Source organism: Carcharodon carcharias, chromosome 28 (genome assembly GCF_017639515.1).
Source record: "Carcharodon carcharias isolate sCarCar2 chromosome 28, sCarCar2.pri, whole genome shotgun sequence".
Classification (NCBI taxonomy): Eukaryota; Metazoa; Chordata; class Chondrichthyes; order Lamniformes; family Lamnidae; genus Carcharodon; species Carcharodon carcharias.
The window spans coordinates 32146432-32164885 of NC_054494.1; the positions used below are offsets into that span (position 1 = coordinate 32146432).

Below are 18454 nucleotides of genomic sequence, written 5' to 3' on the forward strand. Positions count from 1 at the left end.
ATAGTCTTACATCAAATGAAAACCAGACTCAATGTTGTTGGAAAGTGGTGTGGAGCTGGAAAGTTATGCTTCTTTCCATGTTTGTGTCATAGCCTTTGAATGAAGAAATTTGTACAAAACTTCAACAGCACAGTTATTAATTTTGTTGATAGATGAATGGATTTTGACTTGACTGAATTTGTTAAATAATGCTTGGAATATGTTGCACTGTCTTCAGACTAAAAATAAAAGTATCATGCTAAATTGGCTGGGATGAGCTCACTGTATGTTGAGGTTCTGTTTCATACTGTGTTGATACTTTGGGAAGCTTCCATGTCCCTGAATGGTAGAATTATTGGGCAATGGTGTCTGGTGGTTAATAGTTTTCCTGAAAGAGCAATGCAGCAGCTGCCTCTGACAAATGGTCAATACAATTGATGAGGAAAGAAGTCAGTGCCTCCCCCAGCACTTCACACTGGAACCTAGCATCATGCCTATAGATGGGCCACATAAATCAGTGACATGCTGCTGTCTGCAGAATGAACAAAGGATTTTGAAAGGATTACAGTATTTCCTTAGTGTGTTCAGCTGTTGTTTTAAACAACTAAAATCATCTTTAATTTTGCTAGGATGTTCATGTTAGTGTAAATAAATTGGACGAGCCTCACGAAGTCCACATTCTGATTTTGTGTTTACAAGTTAAAAACTGCTGAGCTGCAACATTCAGAAATTAGTTGAAATAAATTAAATCCATGTTTTTTTCCCCCCACTAACCAGTTACTGAGAGGTACTATATTTGAACAAAAAATGTATGCAAAAACAAATTTGTATGGTGTTATTGGCCAATTGTTAAATCTGCTTCATAAAGATGAAAACTACAGTCAACCCATGCGAAGCGAGTTGGATGAACTAGAAGAGGAGATTAAAAGGAGAACTAAAGAAGAGGAACTGAGAAGAAAGAAACTGCGAGAAAAGGAAGCAACAATGGTTTTCAACCCACACCCAAGCAAATTCATGGACCTGGATGAGCTACAGAATCAGGGTGAGTGTTTGCCCACTGCCTGTTCCCGACCAATAGTGAAACATTTGTTTCAGGCCCACATTAAAGGAAACTCATTAAAGGCACTTGTGTTTCATTGCTAGGGTTCTAATAAACTCTGAGACCAACAAGCTACTGTCATTGTTTTCAATTTTGTACTGCCCACGTGCCTCCACTTCTCTGTTGGAGGGCTTCTGACCTGGCTGTCGAGTCCCGTGACATTGGAGTTTACTTGTTTCATTTTAGAGAGTGCCATTGATGCGGAGAGTGTTGTGTTCTTGCCGTTGTTGGCACCATCAATATGCAAGTTCCTGTTATGTTGCTGAGTATTCTTGTGTTCATAGAATCATTGAATGGAGGCCTTTCAGCCTGTTGTGTCTGTGCCAGCTCTGCAAGAGCAGCTCAGCTAGTTCCACTCGTCCACCCTTTCTCTTCAGGTGCTTATCTTTCAAAAGGTGAAAATAACAGCCTGAAAATGCTACTCTTTTTTTAAAAAGTCTCTCAATAAATGCTTGTTATTCTTAATTGCCATGAAAACACTGAAAGATTTCATACACAACTTTTAGCAATGTATTATACAAAATTTTTGTTTTGAAAGAATTTGTTGCTGAAAAAAGAGACTTGTCTAAGTTTTTCATCTTACACTCATCAGGACACTTGCAAGACTACCAATATAAGGGGGAAAACAACAATTTACACTGTATGTGAAGAGAGTGCTGATTGGTTAGCAAGTGGTGTTGCTGAAACGGACAGTGTATGTTCTTTCTGTTTGCAAAGAACAGGGTCCTGTGTGTTAATATATGTAGCTTCCAGTACACGCAGATGTGCCACATTGCAGCCCAACTGACAATCTTAAATTGGTTGTCAGCGTAATTCTTAGCACATTGAGGATTATTTAGCAAATGTCGTCCAAACACGGAATCACATCTAATGTTGAACGCTGTGTCTTGAGTTTTGCAAGCACGGACTGGTTGGATACAATCTGTACCCTGCCTGTTGAGAACAGTGAATGGGACGTGCGGTTTGATATGAACCACCACTCTTTGGGACGTACCTAGCATCATACTGGCACTGAACTTCATATACCACATTACTCATTTGTGTGTTAAGTGGGGTGTTTTTTTGGCAAAATGACAGCCATTCTTCGTTGACTCATTCCTCAGGGCAATGCCTTAACCAATCAGGGTCAAGCTGCCTGCTTTAAATTTCAAACAATGCTTGGCAGTTAACCATCTGTCACCATCTGTGGTGCATTCTCCATGGCAAAGCCACTTGCCAACCAATCAACACTCTTCACATACACTATAAATTGTTGTTTTCCCTCTTATATTGGTATTCTTGCGGGTGTCATGATGAGTGTAAGATGAAAAGCTTAGACATGCCTCTTTTATCAGCAATATTCAAGTTCTGTACTACCAAAGAATTTGTTCTTGTGTAATAAAATTCTGCCACCGCGATGTGTCCATAATACCAAGAAATGTTCTTTATTCAAATGCATGTAAAAAAATTTGGTGTTGCTTCTGCAGGGAAGACTGACAAGTTTGAGAGGTCATTGCAGGAGGTAGATTCTCTATTAGAACAGTCTTTCCGTCTTGAGCAAAAGGATGACTTGGCTGCAGCGCTCAATCTCTGCAATGAAGCTGTGTGTAAGTAAGCCTAACTGCCTCTGCTGCTTGCAGACTAAATGCTGTTCTAACCAGTTGTGATATTTTACCCACTAAAACCTGTTCTTTATTTGGCTATAAACTGAAGCAAAACTTGCCAGTTATCCACTACTTCTTTGTATGCATGCCTTGTTCCTGCTCAGAAATCCTTCAGACATCAAAAATTACCTTGAAATTATTTCATAGAATATTTTTTTATGCAGAATTTAAAAATACAATTAACAAATATCTAGGTTTTCGAATTTGAAATAATATTTTAACCAAAGGTTCTCGCCGTTTTTAATTTCAAAATTTAGTTATCTCTATTCCAAAATGCCCTTTCTAAAGGAAGCCTTTTCAAAAATGGGCTTTATTTTAATTTCTCATTTGGTTTTAGCCAACTTCGTATAAAAGCTGCAGTTTTCTTAGATTCATTCTTGTAAATACAATTTAACTGGCAATTTTAAAACTGATACTGCTAGTTTTTGCTTGAGTATGCAGATTGTCAGTGCAATAAATTGGATAAATGTGAATTGCTTTTTGCTCAATATTTCTTTCATGCCTTTGAGCACCCTAAGCTATTGAGGGCCAGCATAGTGATGATGCCACTCATTCACTTTACTTTGACATTTGCTTAACTGTGTGGCTATGCATATTCTTCATAGGATATGTGATTCAATAAGCACTTGATGTGACATTAGATAAGCCTCTGTGTGCAGAACACCTTTATGTAATTAAAGCTATATCACGTTGCTGTTACAAATCACTGCTTAACATTTCATCAGAACATTTTGTGATTTTCTCATACTTCTGTTTTACAACTGCATGTTGTTTGGGTCTGCGTGTGCATTTTTTTTCTGCTGTTTTGCATTTTAGCTAAACTAAGACTTGCTATGCATGAAGGCAGTGCCATCACACACAGCAAAGCCCTTGCTGATAAGAAGCTCCATGTTTGCATGAAGAAGGTTCGAAGTCTGCAGGAGCGCATGCAACAATCCATCCACTCCCCTCCACTGGGGAACCCCGTGACTGAATGCAAAAGGTAGTATCTTAGGATCAAGAGGGACAAGATGTCAGATAGAAGCCAGATAAGCATTGATATTGCAAATAATGCCTTGAAAATAAGACTTATTATTTTATAGAAAGTGAACTTGATGTTGGGCGAAATATTCAGTAACTGTACAAATTATATATTTAATATAGTGCCTTATTTAAAAGAAATACACAAAGCTGCTATGAAATACTGTGTCACTTGTACTGAATTAAATTCGACTGTTCTTTGGGGTTAAACTTGTAATGGAACATATATTATTATTAGCTATGGTTCATTAAATTTGAGTGACTAAGGCAGAAGACTGTGTGATGTTGGCAACTCTTTTCGAGATTCATTTTAATTTCTAGTCCCATGAGAACAACATTTGCAGGAGATATTTAGAAATATACATGCTGATTCTACTGCAAATAAGTTGTACAGGATCTTATTTTCTCATGAATCCTAACTATTGATTCGTAGCTTTTCCACCTTGCCCCACAACAATTCCTTAAATGGGACAGTAAGTAGAATTCAATACCATTTGAAATAAGTAACAAAATGCTGATGTGAGATTTTAAATGTAGTGTTCAATTAAAGCTCGTATTTATTGATAGGAACATGTAGTATGTATTTGGCTCTGGCATTGAATATTTTCCAGTGTTCAACTTCAGAAATAACACAGTTGTTTTTATTTCAGTGTGCAGGCTAGCCAGGTCCAAGTACTGTTAACATCAGAGAGAGTAATGGAACCCATTAGTGAACCAGATCACAGGCCCAAATCTTCCCCAGTCCTATCAGCCTCCCATCACCAACTTGCCCAACATGCATCCAGGTTATACGATCCTCATTCGGAGTCGCATGGCAAAGCTTCCGCTTCATTGGCTTCTGAACTGAAACAAAACCAATCTGCCAGATATACCACTGAGCTTCCATCTCCCCACAATTCGAATTGGGTTCCAGCTTTTCTCACCGGGGAGAAGATGGAGGAGAAATGTGTAGCTGGTGCAATGCCCAAACATCAGATGAAGAATATTGATGAACCAGTGGAAGAAAAGGAAGAATTGGACTGTTCAACACTCAACCATAAACTGACAATGAGCAAACATGGCTCCATGCCACTGCTTACAGCTGAATACAGAGACGTGAATCTGATGTTTCCATCACCATCTTCCCACATGCAGGTGTTAACTCAAAAGGATGAAATAGATATCTATTCAAACAGCAGCCCTTATTCTGTAACCTGCAATCCTGTATATTGCAATTCAAGACAGTTTAACACAACTGATACCAAAATCTTTCCATGTACAACTTTGTCTTCCACAAGCTTGAACTGGTCTGCTGAACAATCTTCTACTTATCAATCACATAAAAGTGATTTTAATTTGGATTTCAATTCAGCAGTATTTGATGGCTCCCGTTCACCCAAGTCCAAGACAGCAGTTGATAGGGTTAATGTAAAGTCAATGGCAGCACAGTTTCAAAGGCTAAATGTTAAGTTGGGCCAGAGAAATCATGAAGGTAATTATAGAAGTGATTGTTCAAATTTTCCACCAAAGACATTTGATCAAGAAATATCCCAGCTACCTCTGACTTTGCATCAAGAGTTGGGGTCTCTCCAAGGCAAGGATCAGTTGGCCAGTGCAAAATGGTCTTCTGACGGCTTGTATTCTCCCCAGGTTTCAGATAGACTTTTAGACTGTAAAGCTGAGGTGCCTGTTACTCCATCTACGTCTGCTTATAGAGCAAACACTGATGCTGCTTCAAGAGATATAAACACTCACTCCAGAGGATCAGGTTTTCCACCTGATGCTAAGGCAGATGAGATATATGGACAGCGATGCCAAAATGCTGTTAAATCGTTTTTCAGGGAAACCAGTTATAACACCTCTGAACCAGAGAGACAGCAAAATGAGTTTTCCACTAGTACTGCTTCTGTGCCTGTAGACAGATGGATTGGTGGTGATAGAGAACATTACATGTCACAACCAGATTACAAAAGCACTGAACAGCATCACCTACATGGTAATCTCCATAGTCAAGAAAATAACACACAGACTCATGGAAAACAACAAGTGCAACCATTTAAGAGTACAAATCAGGATATGGAGCTGGAGTTTTCAGAGCTGGAATCCCTGTATCAAGCAAGTTTGCAGGTTTCCGAGAATACCAGATATTCACCAGCCAGACTGTTGGCTGAGAATGCCACCAGACAAAGCAGCGCTAAACCAGGTGAGAGGACTCAACAGGATAAGCAAACAACAGACACTTGCCAAAAAAATTGGAAGTGATCAAAATTTGAGTTTATCTTTTATGGTGTTCAGTAGTTAATAATAAATTGCTTGGTTGTTGAATATTTTGTTTAAGCCATGAGATTTAGTTGGAACTAGCAGAGTTTGTTGAGAGGAGCACTTCAGCTTGACAGTGCAAGGAAGGTCAATTACCATGATAGATTAAAGTGTCATCACTAAGACATCTTGAGTTAATGATCATATCAACTCAACTTGGCATCCTTGAGCTGTCTAGCTCATTAATTTCAAGCCATTTGTGGACTATGCAAATTAAAACAGACTAAACTACAAAAGATCTATTAATCTCCATGTACAGTTTGATAACAAAGTTCCCTTCCCTGACCTGACATTGGTTGACATTGTAAATGGGTCCCGCCCATCATGTAACATACCCTTTCTCTTTCAAACCTGCTGTCATCACCTTTAAAAAAAAAACACATTTTTCCTTGCAAAGTACCACCTCATTTGCAACCTTCTTTTCCTCTCTCACGTTCTTGAAAATGCTGTCACCTTCTAAATCCATAACCATCGTTCATACCAGTCCCTGTTTGAAACTCTGCAGTCAGGCTTCTGCCTTTGCCGTAGCATCAAAATGTCCCTAAACAAAGTCACAAATGCCAGCGTTTATGACTCTAACACAGTGAATTATCCGTCTTCGTTCCTATCTTCTCCACAATCTCTGAAACTGTCAATCACCTCATCCTCCTCTATTGCCTCTCCTCCACTCTCTAGTTTGACAGAGCTGCCTTCATTTGGCTTCACTCTTATCGGTTGATCATTGCTAGGAAATTTTGTAACAGTGGCTCCCAACATTATCCCAAGAGTCCCTAATAGATCCATCCTTGACATCCTGCTCTTCATCATCTACATGTTATCCCTTGGTGACATCATCCACAGACATAGGCTTACTTTCCACATGATGATCACACCCTGGTCTTTGATAGAATAACCATATTTTTAAATTGTTTTCCCCTTCTACTTTGCTTATTACCTGCCACATTCTTTGGTACCTGGGGCCAGGTGTCATCATGGTTATGGATTTGGAAGGTACCAATGTCATAAATCCTTGCCATTGATCAAAAATCAATGCATGTTTACGTGCTTGGAAAGATATTAATGCAGTTTTGGTAAGAGGGTTTGAAATGAATGTCTCCTTCATTGAAATAGTTGAGTAAAACAATTTCTAAGCTAAATTTCCACAGCTTAATAAATATGGCTTGTGCCCTGGATGTATAAAGAAGTGTCTGTCACAGCTCCAGGTCATTCCTCAGGTTGGTACACATTTTGACCTTATTTGCCATGTGTTACTGAAGGTGCAAAGAAGGAAACCAAGGAGCACGTCTCTGATGTTACTGGTGGGCTTGGGCAGCTTGTTCGTAGCATGCAGGCTTTTGAAGAATGCAGCACTAATCATCAGCTGGTTGGGTATCAAAACAACAGAGTTCTGCAGACAGCAGACATTCCATTATATATGCCAACTTGTCCCTTCTTTCTGAGTTTCAGCTTCCTTCTATCTGGATTTTTTGAAGGTTAGTTAGGAAACCTTGGTGTTAGTTACTTCAGAGACAGCAAAGAATGAGGAAGGTACATACATCTCATTGGTTGAGTTATATTAGTCAGAATTGTTATAAAAGGTTCTTTAAATTAAGGGTGGTCTTCCTTATGGAAAGAATCCATCTTTACAATCCCATGGTGAATTTTAAATGTGATGTTAAATCTTTATCTCAGACAATTAGTTTGAAAATAAATGTGGTAAACTGCAATATTACAGAGAGCAGATTGGAGTGTACAATTGGCTGCAATGGTCTGATTCCCTCTGAAAAATTCTTCTGTTGGGAAGCTGAAAATGGTACAAACTAGATTGACTGGTAGCTTTACAAAGTGAAGTCATGCATTCCTCCATCAGACATTATGTCGCCAGACTAAATGTGGAGGCAGAATTTGAACTGTACATTCAGATTACCTACAACATGATGGAAGGATGTAATGTTTTTGCCAGTAGCCTGCTCATGATGAGTTGTAGATCCAGTAAATTAGGGCTTAGTTCAGTTGGAACAGCAGTTTTAAAACTTTATTTGTTGGAGAATCCCATAAATATTAACATGCTCCAAGGAATCTATTGTCTTAAGTCCCAAAAGACACTTTCCTGTGGAAAAGCCATGGTATAGTTGCAGGGAACTTCTTAATCAAAATACGGCAACAGAGCGTGATCTGTTGATGATTCACAAAATTGTTACACAGGGTATGCCTGATCTCAGATGGACACATAGCTGATTGCCACACAGATCCCATTTTGAAAGTAGTGCAACATTTGTTGATTTTAAGGCTCTGGACCAGGCTTGCCCAACCTTTCTGCATGAGGGACCACATTTCAAACTTTTTCTCAATTAGGGGTTGTAGTGGTGGGTGTGTGATTGTCAGTGTGCACGTTTTGAAGACTGGGCCTTCAATGCTGATTCTCCTTTTCTTGTCTGAAACCATGGGGGTAAGGGGTCACCATCATTGTATTCATTGATGAGCATTATGGGTAGTTAATGGTGACAATTTCCAGTCCTGCTGTAGAAATGTGGTTTATCTCAATTGCTCCTCCTGTAATTCATAAGTAAGAAAGAGCAAGTGAGGTGGGCTCTGTCGGAAAGGGTTAGGGAAAGTATAATAAAGTTTCCAGTATATACTCCCTTCCACTCCCCACAGACAGGTAGCCACATCTGATTGGACGAGCAGCTCTACAACACCTTTCAAATCTACTTAGCTGTTCTACCTTGTATCTTGGACAATGCTTAGTGAGTTGCATGCAAAGGCATGACAGGCCAGAATTTGGCCCGCAGCTTGCCTGTTGGACAAGCCTGCTCTGGACTGTACTGAAGAACAAGACCACCAGTGCACCATTGTGATCAGATATAGCCAGGCACCAAACAGAAATTTCCAAAACCTTTTCTAAAAACTGTATAATGAATTTTTACTGAGGTTTACATAGAATTACTAGGGCCCTGATGAACCTTTTGCTTCTCAGGAAATCTTTAGGAATTCCATAATTCAGGAATAAAGAATAATAGACAAGTGCCACCCTTTGAAGACTGGGCTAATTAAAGACAGCTAACCTGATTAATAACTAGCTATTTATTGAGCTCTTTTAATGTGTTAATGTCTCCCTGATTTTTGTACCTCCTCTAGTTTCTGCACATACAGTTACAAGAAAACACTCCTCTTTGCCCGGAAGAGGTCGATCAAAGACTCCAACTGCAGAGATTGAGCGCAGTGCTTATGCAGCGTTACCCTATGGAGTACCTATACCAGTCAGTAGCAAGGTACTGAAAACTTAGTAGGAAAAATACTCACTGTCCGTTTTCTTTACAAATTTTATTCAGAAGTAAATAGAAATTGTCTTTCCTACCCTTATTCATAATAAAGTATGAAATTGCTTATCGTGGACTAATTTACATTGAATTGACAGTTTCTCTCAGGCTATCAGGTGGTTTGGAGTTTGGAAACACCATCATGGTGAATTGGGGGAAGGGGTACACTCCCAAATTGAAGTTAAAGCTAAAGGCAAGATCTGTGGAGTCCATTTAATTCACAGTAGTCCACCATTAACAATTTTTTAAAAAACCTTGTTTTTAAATAAAAGTTTGAGTTTCCTCAATGTTGCTGATGAGGAAGAACCATTATTCTCCCCAACCACAGAGTCACTGCATTATTTCAGTGGGTGTGTTGACTTAGCAACAACATGGAAGCAGCTGGAACTACCTAACCATTGGGAAAGCTATGGTTAGCTCTTGCTCGACTGGGCAATACAAACAGCGTTTTAATGGGCGGTCTCCTTATCACGCACCTGCAGAAATGAAGCACTGCATCAGCATGAAGAATCTATCTAAAGGCTGCTGAAGAACCAGTTATAACTATTGACTAGGTGAATCAAGGTTAAGAGCTTGCTATTCTATTGCATTATATGCCACCAGGGTTTACATTGAGTCCCTTGTGGAGTTTCACTTCGGCTCAGAGCTGTACTTGGAACAGGAATGAGTGACACGTAGCAAATAATGCATGAAAACAAATGATAACTTCGTTAAAGAGAAAGGAAGAAAGACAACTTTATTGTGGCATAAATGGTAACCCGAAATTGGTCAGTTGAAGACAGTGCCTCAAAGTGGTAAAACAATCCCAAATTGGACAGTTCCTTAAAATGTTACAATTCCCCTTGGTTCTTACATCACTAAGTCAACGAAGAACCTTGCAAGGGATGGACTCTTTGGCCAGTCACTCCCATCAATGCCCCTTCCTCTGTAGCCTTCGGTGGTTGACTATTCCACTCCTGCTGCAGCCCTAAATGCTGGATGCTGTGCCCCTTTAAGCTCAATTTCTGGCTCCATTCTACTCTTGCAAGGCTTCCCTCAAGACTCTCTTAAAACATAAGTCTGACAATCATGAGTCCTTATCAAATTCCCCTCAGGCACTGCAAGGTTTGCAGATTTTGCAATATTCAGGCTGATTACACATCTCTTTGATGGTGTTTCTCACCTGCCATCAATCAAGTTATACTGTCCATCAATCAAACTCCATAGTTGACTACCCCATGTGCAAGGTTATCCACTGCCCTGGCTTGGAGATCAAGGACCATCGAATGCAAGAAGAATTGATTCCTGTTAAACAAATAGAAAGCAACTTTTATTTTGGCATTTCTAGCACAAAAAGGAAAAACAGTAGTTTGGACAAAACAGCAGGTGTGAACATGGCCTGATCAGTATAACAACAAAGCCTTGGGGAAAAAATAAGTCCACAGTTAATAATATCACTACTGATTACTATTGATTAATTATTTAACTTAAAGTACAATCACACTTAATTTGTAGACCTTGATTTAAAAACTAACTTTTAAATTCAATACAGGCTTAAACAGGTTCTCTTAAAATCAAGAGCAGAACAGCAATAAAATGCAAAAATATAAAATTGCAGAAAGTAACGATTGCAGGCCTCAGGCCTACAACATGCATAAAGCAATCAAATTAGTTAATACATGATCCAGCTGTAATTCAAACTTTTCCCAAGATGTAACCTTTTGAACTGTTCTCCAATTGTCCACGATTTGGATGCTTCCTTTCAATGTAAGTTCTGCCATATTTAGTGAAGTTTACTGTTAAATTCATTTTTGACCAATATAAATGACAGAATTTCTTTAGCTTTTGTTGGATTTATTCTTAGCTCCTGAATTTGAAAGGGCATATATTTTGCTTTGCTGTATAACTTCCACTCCTGGCTATTAGTGTTAAATCGATCTCATTTATTTTTATCCTCTAACCTTAGATGATGCAATTCAATGAATTTGGTCCAAGAGAAAATGAGGAAAATGATGATTACAGTGCAGAGAATTTCCGTCGTATTGCTCGCAGCCTGAGTGGAACCATTCTTGCTAACAGAGATAATCCTGTGGGTACTTCTCACAGTGTTGTAAGTAAACTTCCTACAGCAATTTTGGACCTGTAAATGCGAGAACATGTTTTGTGCGCGAGTGTTAGCATCTTAATGAACCCTTAGTGAGTTGCATGACATTGTAGAAGAGGTTTAGGGGAATAAATTTGAGGCAATTTTTTTTTTTCTTTCTGTCATTACGGAAAGTCTCTGCATATAACAGTCATGTCCATTTATGTTGCAAGGAAACAACAGGAAAACACGCGGAGCCTCAGAAAAGATCGGTCAGTTCCTCTTCCTTGCCCACATTCCAAGCTCCCTCCCATGATCCTCATGTGTTAACCTCTTTCCCTCAGCACCACCCCAACCTATCACAGCACCTTTCGTCTGATCCATTGTGGCCAAACAAGGCTGGTGAGGCAAACAGAGCATCAGGTAATCTTGGCTTCTCTACTTGTATCTCCTTTTGTGTGCACTTATCCATAGTGTGTAAGGTTGCAGGACTGTCTTTCCTTGTCTGGCTATTTCCCTTCCATGTTGTATTGTTATCTGAGCTGCTCTTCAAACATGAAATTAGCAACATGGTAATGAAGTTGCTGGCAGAATGACTTTGCAAGGTGATTGTATTTTACAATGTAAGACTGTTTTGTTGTTTACTGGCAATAAGTGCTCCGGATAACATTGATTCCACCAAGCACCAAGGCTTTATAATTATAATATCCATATTCAGCAAATGGCAGTAATTTGAAAAACATTAATACACTATAATTTCTGATAGATTCATGGCATTTGCAGTTTTTATACTAGAGTAATACTAGAAGAGACCTGCAAAATATTTGTAGTGAAGTTAGTGTCTTTATTGTAAAAGTACTTCTTAAAATCCCCATCCCCATTCTACGTCATCCCATCCTTTTCAATCATCTCCATCCCATCCTTTCATCCTTCTCAATCACCCTCATCACATCTTCCATCTCACCTCTTCTTTCTATGCTGTCCTTCTCCCCCATTCCGCATCTCCTATGCCTTCCCCTTCCCCCCTTACTGTCCCCACTCCCATATCACCTACCACTCCTCCTGTCCCTACACCCACCAATCCCTTCAGCCAGGGTAGCTTTGTTGTCGTGTTACCCATACTTTCAGCTGTTCTTTTTCTCCACTAACACCCTTTGCCCCGCCGCCTTCAGCAACTGTTGGCAGCTGTATATGACACACGCTCTAGTCGATACATCAGAGCATCCAAACCTCAAAGCAGCAATCGCTAACTAAAATTCACAGAAAAGTAAGGCTCTTTTTTGAGTGGATGAACAGACCCAGCTTCGAGCTCCGTTCCTCACATTTTCTGATCTCAGCTTCCATTTGTCGGAAGAAGTTGAAATGTCTCCCGTTTTTCAGGGCTGTAAAACGTTATAATATTTAGCCAGTGTCATCCCACATGTACAAAATTTCCCTGAATCAACATTCAATCAATCAAAATAGTTCGGACAAACAAAAACTGCGTATAGATATAAAATTATTGAATAACCGAGAACAAAAGATCACAGGTTTGCAATGTGTTAAATCTGATGCATTGTAACTGGATGTAATGTTATAGAATACAGGGGTTGATTAGAATTGTTTGTCTACTTGAAAAGGAATTGGAGTACAAGAATAAGTAAGTCTTGCTACAGTAATGCAGGGCTTTGGTGAGACCACACCTGGAGTAGTGTGTGCAGTTTTGGTCTCCGTGTTTAAGGAAGGATGCACTTGCTTTAGAGGCAGTGTAATGAAGATTCACAGGATTGGTCCCTGGGATGAGAGGGTTGTCCTATGATGAGAGGCTCAGTAAATTGGATCCATATTCTTTTCAGTCTAGAAGAATGAGAGGTGATCTCATTAAAACATACCAGATTTCGAAGGGACCTGACAGACTAGACACTGGAAGATTATTTCTACTGGCTGGGGAATCTAAAACATGGGCATGGCCTCAAAATAAGGGGCTGATTGTTTAGGACTGAGAAGAGGAGAAATTACTTCACTCCAATGGTTGTGAATCTTTGGAATTCTCTACCCCAGAGAATACATTTAAGGCTGATAATAACAGAATTTTGGTCTTTCAGGGATATGGTGAATGGGAGGGAAAATGGAATTGAAAACCAAGATAAGCCATGATCATATTGAATGGCGGAGCAGGCTAGACAGGCAGTTTAGTCTACTCCTCCTCCTATCTCTTGTGTTCTTTTGTACTCTGAAATTGCTACCACTGGGATCTTATAAAACAATTTTTAAAATACTTTAAAAAGGATGTCGAGGCTATATAGACAGAGATTCACTAAGATGGGGCCAGCGATGAGAAACTTTAAATATGGGTTAAGATGAAAGAAACTAGGGCTCCCTTCACTACAACAGAGAAACTGAGGAGATCTAATTAAGTTGCTCAATGTTATGAGAGTGAATGAATAGAGAAAAATATTTCCAGTGTTCAGTGAGCCGATATATAATTAAAAGATCAAGGTGGGGCGGTGGGCTTAGGAGAAGTGTTTTTAAATACAGGTTTGTCAGAACATGAAATGCTGCACTTGAAACACTGGTGGAAACAGGATTAATCATGATTTGTCAAATGGAAGTGAATGAATGTTTGAAAATGATAAATTTGAAAGGATACAGAGAAAGGGCGAGATACTGTAGCTAAGTGGGCAGCTCTTTCTGAGAACCAGTGTTGGTGTAATAGTCCAAAAAGTCTCCTTCAATGCTGAAGATGAGTAATGAATGTTGTTGATCTGCAGGGCCATTGATGTCATTTAAAAGGCAATTTGTGAAAGTGAAGGACTTGAACAGTGTCTTGTTTTTAATTGGTTTAACATCTGCAAATAATATAAACGCAGGCAAAATGTTGTGCTCATATCTAAGACAGTAACAGACACCTAACACTACAGTAACAGGCAGCTCTGTACTGAAGACTTTAAGCCAGATTCAGCAAGAAACTGGTGGTAAAATCTCTGATAAGATGCATAAAAAGACAATGATTTGCACTAATTCAGAGAAACAACTTGTGGAGAAAATGGTGTCTTGATAAAAATATGTTTCATGACTTGAAAATAAATGTATGTGTACAAAATGCAGACTACGGTTGGAATTTCTGTGAGGATTCTTATGTTCTGCCTGAACTTTGGCAGAAGATCATTTGGGTCAGTCATTTCTCCAAGCTTTCTACCAAAATTACAGTGGATGACTAGGAATCTATATGAAAGTTCTTGTTCTGGATTTTTGAATGTATAGTTAATGCAGTTTTGTCCCTAATCAAAATTCCCAGTAATTTTACGAGCTAAACTTCCTCTATTTTTTGTGAAAGCAGACAAGAACATCGAAAAATTTCTGGCTGTGTTTGACCGGGGTGAAGCTCTCAACCATGAGAACTACCAGAGTGTTGCAGTAAATTATGGAACACTGCCACGCTTTCAGAAGAGTTGGGCCAAAGGACAGAGACCCATCAGAAAAGACCAGATGCATGTTGAGAATAAGAATGCATTCAAGCAGAGATTGACTCACAGCAACCAAACTGTTCTGCCAGACAAAAGAAAAGTTGAGCAACTTTGCAGAGATCCATCCAGCATAACAGGGTTGAGCAGGCTCCCGCACCAGACTAGGACTGAGGTACGCAATAGTTATGGTCACTCTGACCATTTTGCTGTGCATCACAGACCTGTGCATGGCGCTGGTCAAAACATTTTTCCAAAAAACAACGTGGCAAATACCTTAAATCTTCAAAAATCCCCTTACAAGTCTTCACACTCCAACACTCCAGGTCCAGTCCGTCTTGACGTTCCTCCAGATGAGGATTGGCGGAAGACAATTTATACTCATCCTCAGCCTAGTGAGAGGAAGTATTTGGTCCCTCATTCTAGTTCAAGGACCAGCGGTACTGGTGTATATATCAGGCGGCCAATGACCGAACAGACCTCTCCACAGTCAGGCACCAGGCGGCGTCAGTGTGCTCTATGCCAGCAGGTGTTTATCGATGCAACCATGGTCTATTGCAAGAACTGTACTGCATACATGGCACGGTTTAAGCCACAACACTGACCCCTTTGTGATCAAGGTCAGCCAAAACCAATGATCGTCTCAGAAGCATTTATCTTAAAGTAGGCTCATGCTTATACTAAACACTGGTACTGCCACTAACCTGAGGTTAACACTGTAACACTGATCACTTAGTAACTGTGATGTTGAAAATTAAAAGTGTTCATTTATGGGTTAGTATAAATGAAAAATGATGATGGCTAAAGATTGAATGTATTTAAATTATAAAACCTGACATTTCTTTTCAGTTATTAGTTAGGAATTGTGTTTAAAGTTCTGATGCTGGATGTAATAACTGCACTGCTCTCCTGTGGATATGCAGAATTGATTTTTGCTGTATCACAGTCCTAGCAACACTATTACTTTGGATCTTTACACTGATATAAAATGTGCAGTGTTCTGCACTGCAGTACAATGATCTGAATACCACTTGTGGTTTACATGTCAAGTTGCAACAGGTATTTTCGGATGTAATTGTAGTGAAGACAATTTAATAATCCATTTAACTCATTCCATTTCTATCAAGTTAAATGTTATGTATGAGAATAAATACCAGCAGGCCACTCTAACATTGTATTTTAATCAATACCTCAAATTCTGTTTAAAACTCGATGGTTCCAACATCTCAAAAGTTGTTAAAGGTGACCTTAAACTTATGCAGCAGGATCCCAGCTTATGTTCCACTGAAATTGCTCTCTCTGCTATTTTAGTAAAGGCATTCACCATTTAATATAATCAAGTTCCACTAAAAGAGTGGGGAGAGGAATTGCATAGATCCATTAAGCTTCTGTAAGTCGTGTTTTGGCTGTTCTGCCGCTGAACCCTATTAATTATTTCAATGAAGTGGAGTGTCTGCATGGGAAATTATTGTTAGCTTCACCTGCAGCAACTTTGTTTTGTCAGTTCTTGGGCTGAAAGGAGTTTAAAGATGAACAATACACAAAATAATTCACCTTACAGTGTAGGTTTAATTCAATTGTAGTTCTAATTTGGTTGCAGCCTGAGGTAGTGCTTGTACTTATCATCTGTGAACAAATTGTTTTTTCTATATCACACATGAAGGAGCTAAAATGTATCTGTTATGACTGCCCACATGAAAGACACCTTGATAGTGTGTTCACTGTCCCATATATATGTATATAATTGAAATTCTACTTGATTGTAGGTCTGATGTGAGAGACAGCACATAGGTACTGTTTCACTGAGGGCCACCAGAGATGAGAAGCTGCTGTAAAAAATAAAATGAAGGATGCAGGTTAAAATTTAATGACTGAAGAAGTACGTGTGTACCTGGTCACTGGGCATGAGTGCGGTGGTGTGAGAAATTGGGAAAAATTAGTTTTGATGTATGAAAATTGGATAGTTGGAAGGATGTTACAAGGCAGCAAGACAGTCATATTTAGAGGACTTCATCCATCAGAGTAAAGCTCCAGTTGCGGGCCCACATGAGCTCTGACTCTGATTGCCTTTAATTTCCTTCTACTCATCTGTTATTTTTATAATGTGTATGATTCTGATTTTTATTTGTGGCAGCCTGTAAAGTTCGTAGTGACTTGCCAGTATCCAGAACTGCTGAAGATCCATGTGAAATGTCACCAGTAAATGCTGTTGTAATGTCTGCAGATTCATGATGTTGATCATGCCGCTGGTGAACGGGTATTGAGAGGTACTTTCCTGCAGTGAGTACCGGGCCATTCACACCCTTGTGTATATCCTATAAGAACTCCCAATGATAAGTTATAGGTGTACAGATGTGGGATTAAGAGATTTTATTGTAGAAAACTGTTTACAGATTTTTACTGTAATTTCATACTTGTCTGCTTAGTAAAAGCTTGATATTCTTGCTAATGTATTACTGTTAAAATGTGTACAGCTTTTACAGCCAATGAAATGTGAATTCGAAAATTTCTGTACCTATTGGTATTTAATTGCAGTGCTAGAAAATGCGACTCATATTTTTGCAATAAAGTATCCAAATGTGCTAATAATTGGGCCTGTCGTTGTTTTAAGCCTGATGATGAGTAAAAGGTTTAAGATGAAAACATCTCTTTTTTTTCTTCACTCAGTAAATTGAGACAATGGGAATTGCTACAATAGTTTGTTCCTTCGCTATCTGAGGAGGTTTATTTGCTGAGTAACTGAACCACACAGATGATAAAGTAAAGAAAGGTCTTGCATTTGTAAAGCACCCTTCATGTCATCCAAAGGTTCTTCACAGCTAATTAATTACTTTTGATGTTAGGCACTGCTGTTCTGCAGGGCAACATGACGACCAATTTTCTCAGCAAGGTTCCACAAACAGTATAAGTGTAAATGTCAAGTTAATTTCTTCTTGATGGTGTTGATTGAGGTCTGATTTTATTGAGTGTATTTAAGACCGAGATAGATAGGTTCTTGATTGGTATGGGGATCAAAGGTTACGGGGAGAAGGCAGGAGAATGGGGTTGAGAAACTTATCAGCCATGATTGAATGGCGGAGCAGACTCAATGGGCCGAATGGCCTAATTTCTGCTCCTATGTCTTATGGTCTTAGAACTCTCCTGTTCTTTGTTTAGTGTGATGGGATGTTTTCTAAGTATTTAGAGCACTAGACACTGCCTTGGTTCAAATCTTCGCTGAAAGAAAGCATGTCTGACAAGGCAATGCTCCGTCTGTTTTATATTGAAATATCAGCCTAGATTATTTGGAAAGCCAAAGGATTGGTCCTTAATGATACAAGGGCTAAAATCTGAATCAGAACTCAAGAGGAAAAATTGATAAAGGTTACAAATTAGCACATTATAATAATCAAAGTAAATTTTACCTATAATCAATTTCCATAGTCAGTTCTATGCATTTTTAAATCATTTGCACAGCCAGTTGAGATAAATTTACTTTTGTTATATTCTTAAAAAAAAACATAAATGTGAGTAGCACAATGCAGTGCTCCTCTTTTCTTTCAATGCTTGAGCTGCAGGTCAGAGTTCTAAAATTGCTCACCACAGTTGTAGTCAGAATACTCCAGTGTGTT

At 39.0% G+C, this 18454-nt stretch overlaps 1 protein-coding gene across 9 annotated transcripts in view; it reads left to right on the forward strand.

Annotated features, from left to right (window-relative positions):
* The window catches only part of usp54a (ubiquitin specific peptidase 54a), a 143231-nt gene extending 125799 nt beyond the window's left edge, over positions 1-17432 (forward strand). For 5 of the 9 annotated variants that reach the window (XM_041176203.1, XM_041176207.1, XM_041176209.1 and 2 more), the window contains 8 exons: positions 848-1021; positions 2545-2664; positions 3538-3703; positions 4392-5923; positions 9157-9290; positions 11284-11427; positions 11634-11823; positions 14720-17432. In XM_041176203.1, the coding sequence (XP_041032137.1) occupies positions 848-1021; positions 2545-2664; positions 3538-3703; positions 4392-5923; positions 9157-9290; positions 11284-11427; positions 11634-11823; positions 14720-15447 (3188 nt within the window). In that variant the 3' untranslated portion in view covers positions 15448-17432. Of the gene's footprint in view, positions 1-847; positions 1022-2544; positions 2665-3537; positions 3704-4391; positions 5924-9156; positions 9291-11283; positions 11428-11633; positions 11824-14719 lie in introns of those variants that run through there. The other 4 variants (XM_041176210.1, XM_041176208.1, XM_041176211.1 and 1 more) reach the window with 4 other exon arrangements.
* The last annotated feature ends 1022 nt before the right edge of the window (positions 17433-18454 follow it).